The sequence below is a fragment of the Nyctereutes procyonoides genome, unplaced genomic scaffold (assembly GCF_905146905.1).
Source record: "Nyctereutes procyonoides isolate TBG_1078 unplaced genomic scaffold, NYPRO_anot_genome, whole genome shotgun sequence".
Taxonomy (NCBI): domain Eukaryota; kingdom Metazoa; phylum Chordata; class Mammalia; order Carnivora; family Canidae; genus Nyctereutes; species Nyctereutes procyonoides.
In genome coordinates, this window is record NW_026575047.1 from 31891181 (window position 1) to 31897246 (window position 6066).

At 62.9% G+C, this 6066-nt stretch overlaps 1 protein-coding gene across 2 annotated transcripts in view; it reads right to left on the reverse strand.

Annotated features, from left to right (window-relative positions):
* HTRA3 (HtrA serine peptidase 3) overlaps positions 1-5706 on the reverse strand; it is a 30903-nt gene extending 25197 nt beyond the window's left edge. The window contains exon 1 of one of the 2 annotated variants that reach the window (XM_055326658.1): positions 5277-5699. In XM_055326658.1, coding sequence (XP_055182633.1) covers positions 5277-5661 — 385 coding nt within the window. In that variant the 5' untranslated portion in view covers positions 5662-5699. Of the gene's footprint in view, positions 1-5276 lie in introns of both variants that reach the window. The other variant, XM_055326659.1, reaches the window with a different exon arrangement.
* Between the last annotated feature and the right edge of the window lie 360 nt (positions 5707-6066).

Below are 6066 nucleotides of genomic sequence, written 5' to 3' on the forward strand. Positions count from 1 at the left end.
TGGGGTAGGTCCCTGCCTCTGCTAGCTTTTTCTCATAAAGGGCCTAATGTGTGTGTAAGGCTGTGGCAGCCTGAAGCACAAGCCTGATGTCTCACCTTGACCCTGGTAAGTCTGGTGGCTTTTCTCCCTCAAAGTGAGGCCCAGGAGGCAATCAGACCCTTGGGCAGGACAAGCCGCTCACTTAGCCAGGTGCCCGCCGTGGACACGCAGTTGCCGTAGCTCATCAGCCAGTCTCTTGCCACAGAACTCACACCCTCGACGCCAAGGCGCCCCCCATACCTAACCTGAACTCACCACCTTGCTTCTCCAAACCTGCTTCTCCAGGCGCCCTGCCTCCAGGAAAGGCCCTGCCATCCCTCCGCCCTGACAGCCGCCTGACACCCTGCCCCCTGTCAGAGATCCTCAGGCCCTCAGCTGTCACCCTAGCTCAGGCCTCATCAGCTCTCCCCACCCAGGACACTGGCCTCCCACTAGCTGGGCCCCTGCAGCCGTTCTGTACACCTGCTACCCATAAACTTTTGGTGGTTCTCCACCTCCTGACGATGGGTCACCTCCCGGCTCCTCCGTCTGACACCAGCCTATGCTCAGTGATTCCCATCAGACTTCTCTGCACTGGGGCTCTGTGTCCACCTCTAAATGGCTGTCTATATGCCACCTCCTCCAGGAAGCCCTTCTTAATCTACCCCTTTCCCCATTCTGGTGGTGGCGTCTCCCTCACCTGGGTGCCACACATAGTCCTCTGTCCCTCACAATATGGGATCGGGGATTTCACAGGGGCCTGCTAACGGCGGCGAAGCCAGGCAGGAAGAGGAGGCCAGGTCACACCAACCCTGCAGGCGGCATTAGAAGTCCGTGCTTGCTTGGTCTTGAAGGCAGTGGGAGCCATGGCTGGGCTTTCAGCAGGGAGATCCAAGTCTTACAACACCCCCTCGGGCCGCCCTGTGGGGGTTCACGGCAAGGGGAGGAGTCTGAGTAGGCGGCCCCCAGGGGTTGCTGTGGGACCCCCGCCACACCTCCAGGCTGAGGTCAGGAGCAGAGGGTGGGGGCGCCCCTGAGGCCCCGGCCTGGTCCGGAAGGACAGCTGCACAGCGCCCTGGTCTCTGCTCCCCTCTCGAGACTGGCCAGAGGCCGTAGCTGGCCTCTGCTGTCCAGCGTGTGGGCAGGGGGTGGACGGGAAACGTCATCCCGCCCGGGCCCCGGGGCTGAGTTCCAAGACATGCGCAGGAAGCCGCTGAGGGGATTAAAACTCAAACACCGACCAAAGCCCTTAAATAAATAAAACAGGAAGAGACACTGTCGGAACCTGCACCCCGCTTGCGCAATCAACGCGGATTATTAAATGCCACGTTGTAACCTGCCCTTGGGCTCTAAGTTTTATATTAATTGTGTGTGCGCAGGCCTATTTGTCTGCAGTTGTGGGCAGAGAAGTTTGGGGGGGGGGTCGCAGGGCTCTGGTTGGTTGAAAACAGAAGCCTCCTCTCCCTACAGACACGATGACTACCTTCATCGCCGTGTCTACTATCCCACGGACGGGCACTTATCTGCACCAGGCAGTGGGCAGATGGGCAGATGCAAAGCTCCTGGAAAGGTAGTAAGCTCCCTTCACTAGGGGTGTGCAAGCAGGGTCGGGGTGCTTATGGGGGATTCACAGATGATCTGTCCATTCCACAATATCTACTACATGGTGGGTGATGGAGCAGGCCTGGCAGGGAATCGGGGCCAGACCCCTGCCCTGTGAGGCTCAGAGCCAGTAAGATGGAGAAACGGCAGATAAGGCTGATCACACAGGTGAAGGGAGGGGGTCTGGAGGGCCCTTGGGGTGTGCTCATGAGTCTGAGCAAGGGGTGGCCTAGGTGTCGTGGTCAGGGAAGGCAGCTCGGGGAGGGGGGTGGCACATCCAGGCCCAGACAGATGAGGACATGGTTACATGAAGGTGAAGGAATGGGCACCTGGGGCAGCCGGCACAGCATGTGCAAAGGCCCTGAGGTGGGGGGAAGAGAAGGCTGGGCTGCAGCACAGAGGATGAGGTGGTGCTGCGGGGTGGGAGGGGACCAGGTGGGCCCAGTGGGTCAAAGTGCTTGGGGGCTGCTGAGGGAGGCCCCACCAGTGACGGGCACCATGGATTTATCAAGGTTACTGTGGCCGCTGCATGGAGAAGTGAGCTGAGGGAGGATGAGGGAGGTGGAGGCCAGTGGTGCTGGGACAAGTAGGAACAATGGTGGCTGAGGGGCAGGTTCTAGGTGGAGCTGAAGACCCACCTGTGGGTGGGAGGACAAGGTGATACGAGGACCACAGCCAGCAGAAACACAGAGCTCCAGCCCAGGGAAGAGCCAGGCACTGAAGACTGGACCTGGTCGCCAGCGCCTGGCACCTGAAGGCCGGTTAAGGTGAGGGCAGAGCTGGCAAGAATTGTGTGCAGGAAAGCTTGGGATGGGCAGCACCTCGCCTGCTGCTATGTGTGGACATCACGCAGCCCAGTGGAGCCGGGGACCCTGGTCTGACCCAGATGCCAGACCTCGAGGACCCTGCTGTCCCTGCCTGCAGAAGAAGCCTGGGGCCCTGACATCGCAGCTTTCAAAGCCAGCCAGGGCGGGGTGGGTGAGGGGACAGGGGGCGGGGGCTGGCCTGGTTCGGTCACTTCCTGGCCAAGTGACCTCAGACCAATGCCTTGACCGCTCCCTGCCTCACCGAGCGCATCTGTGGTGTAAGAGGGAGCAGAGGCAGATGAGAGCGCTAGCCAGAGACCCTGGCTCAGCAAGTATTCTGTAGGGACTGGATTTTGCAGGTGGAACTGGCCGGACCCTGGATGTTTGAGGTCCCTGTGCATGGGGTGATGGTGATGGCACAGGGCCCAGGAGCAAGGGCGGGGCCACACAGATTAATGTGCACAGCGTGCTGGACCCCAGCCCCGTGCACCCTCCCCGCGGCATGGAGGCCGCGCCCGCAGCCCCCTTTACGGTCCCTGCTCCCTCCCAAGGCCCCTGCCCCTTGGGCTCTGGGATCCTGTGCCTGCAAGGCTGCTCCTCCAGCCTCTGCTTTGCCCCCGTCCCTCCTGACCCCCCCATCCTTTGCCGGGAGAGCTCCGGCTCACCTTCCACAGCTCAGCACCGAGGCTGACCTGGCCAGATAAAACAGAAGTGGTCCAGTGGTCCTCACGGGGACAGCAACCCGTGAACTAATACATGGTCTACCGACGGCTCAGGGGGCCACGTGCCCGCACGCCCTGGCCCATCAATCCCTGCCACGGTTCTCCCGGCAGCTCTACTGTCAGCCCCACGCTCGTTACAGAGAGGAAACCGGGTCAGCAGCTCGTCGAAGCCCTAGCCCAGGACCCCCACACTGCAGCCCCCGCCTGCCTGCTGAGTGCCCTCTGCACCTGTCAGGGCTCCTCCCCTCTTCCCCCCCCCCCACTTGTCTCCCTGACCAACTGTGGAGTTTCTCCAGGGCACAGGCAGGGTGTGGCCCATCACAGTGCCCTTGTCACAGGTCCAGGGCCAGCTGGACACACAGGGAAGGTACCGAACGTGGACTCCCTCAGTCAAGAAATGAGGGTTTCAAAATGCTTGGACTGCCCCGGACCCTGGAGCCTTAGTCTAATAGTGCCCCCCGCATGGCGGAATCAGGATTGGGGGGCCCCCATGGACATAGCCAAAATATAATGGGTGGGTGCCAGTGTCACCCCAGCCCGCTGTCTCTGGGGGCCATTGGCATGGCTTGCGGAGGGCCTGTCAATGCCAATGTCCATGTCCAAGACTCCGTGTGGCACTATGCTCTCATCCCTTGCTCTTCTGGGCACAACCTAAACACAAGCCTGACTGAATCACCCTCCCCTCCCTTAAAGCCCTTCACTGGCTCCCCTAAATAATCATATCGAATCCTACATGGTCTTCCCAGACTGGGCTCCCCAGAACCCCGAGGTGCCAGGAGGAGGTCATACATGTTTTGCCAGGAAAGAAGAGGTCTTTGCTGAAATTCTCTTGGAAAATCCTGGGATTTATGATTTTTGTGTGTGGGTTTTTTTTTTCTCTCTCTCTGCAGGTTGCTCAGAATGTCTGATAGACTCAAAGGTAGTGTGAATCACCACTGCATGGACACTGTTTATTTTCCTAAGCTTTTTGGGCCATGAGATACTTATTTTCAGAATACCAGATGCAACCTGGGAAGTCTGGCCTGCAGGATGAAGTCTAAGCCATTGGCGAGACACTTATGGCCACTTGTGACCCATGCCTGACAGCCCACCCAGTCCTGGGTGTCACACACACACACATACACCCACATCCCACTACACGCCAGCTCCTCCGGGCTACGTGTTCTCGCTGGTGCAGCTCATCCTATGCAGTTCGGCCTCCATGTGGTGGCTCCTGCCATCTGCTCTTCCCAGAGAACCATTCCTGACCACTACCTAGAAGACTTGTCCTCCCTCCTCTGTCGAGACTCCTCATCCCCAAAGGCTTCCCAGCAGCCCAGGCAGTTATGCTCCTCACGGTGCTCCCAGGGCCTGCCAAGCCCGCCTGGTGGTCAGCGTCTCCCCCCAGCGGCTGTAAACTGAGGGCACACGCAGGGCTCCACTCATCTCCGTGAAATTGGGGCTCAGTGCCCAGCACATGGTGACCGCAAGCACCTACTGAACCGACGCCCGAGGCTGCCTTCCTAAGAAGCGCCCTAAACAGATGAAGGGATGGCAGGGTTTCCTAGCATTTTCTTCCATGCACAGGGTCAAGTTGTGTGGCAAGAAGCAGTCCTGGGCCAGCTCTGGTTGCGGGAGGCTGTCCTAGGGTTTGGAGGGACAAAGGAATTCCCTGTCTCAGCAGCCTGTCCCAGGAGGCCCCATGCCCGCAGAGACCCCACATGCTTGCTCACCATTCCCAAACAGCCCTCTGGAGACATGCACTCTAAGTGCAGCTAAGAAGAAGGAAAACTGGGTATCACTCAAGAGAACCTCCGTTCTGGGTGAGTTTTATGGCCAGGAAAGATTGCGCCCGGGCAGAGCCGGAATACAGGAGCAGCAGAAACGACACACGAGGCAGGTACGTACGCTCTGGTGAGGCCAGAGAGAAAGAGAAGCGAAGAGCCAGTGGGCTCGTTTCACTTTGAACTACTTCCGTGGCTTTGCGCCTCAGTTTCCCCACCCAGAAGACCAGGGCTCCGGTTGGATGATTTCTAAGAGGCCTGCCGGCCTGCCCACCTGCCCGGCCGGCGTGGCCTTGCAAGCCCCTCTGCGGCCCTGCGCCCCCACGTCGCGGGAGGTGCCTTCCCTCCCCAGGCCGAGCGCTTACCCGATGGGCAGGCGCCCTTCTGCAGCGGGCGCACCGGCGTCCCCGAGAGCTCCAGCGCGCGCCGGCTGGCCGCCTGCAGCGCGCACACGTTGGCGTAGGTGTGCCCGTCGGTGCCGCACACGGCGTGCGCCCAGCGGCAGCGGCACGCGCCCCGCGCGCACTCCAGGCTCTCCCCGCACGGCGAGTCCAGCGGCCGGCCGCACGGCTCGCCCTCGCCGGCCGCGCACACCAGGCAGCAGTTGCACAGGTCGGGCACGTAGCCGCCGGGGCAGCGTGGGCTCGGGCACCGGGACACGTCGCAGCGCGCGGGGCACGGCGCGGCCGGGGGCTCTCGGGCCAGCGCCAGGGCGGCCAGCGCGGCCAGCAGCAGCGCGCGCGCCGGCATAGCGGCGGGGAGGGCGGCGGGCGGCGGCGCGGGGGGCCGGCCGGGGAGCCGCGGGGACGCCGAGGCCGGGAGGGGCCGGGCGGGGGCCGGGCGGCGGCCGCCTGCGCAGGGGACGGGGCTGGGCGCGCGGCCACACGCGCCGGTGGCTCAGGCGGGCGGGCCGCGGGGCCGCGGGGGCATGCCGCGCTCGGGCTCGGAGCGGAGAGGCGCCGCTCCTCCTGGGCCGACGCTCCGCGCGCCCGGGCCCCGCCGCGCTTAAAGGCGCGCGCGGCCCGCCCTCCCTGGAAGGGGCGGCCCGGCCCCGCAGCCAGCCCCGCCCCCGCTGCCGCCTGCCCGCCCGGCCTTCCGGCGGGACCCAGCCCGACCAGCGCCGCCGACCGGCCGGCCGGCCTGCCTGCCTGCCTG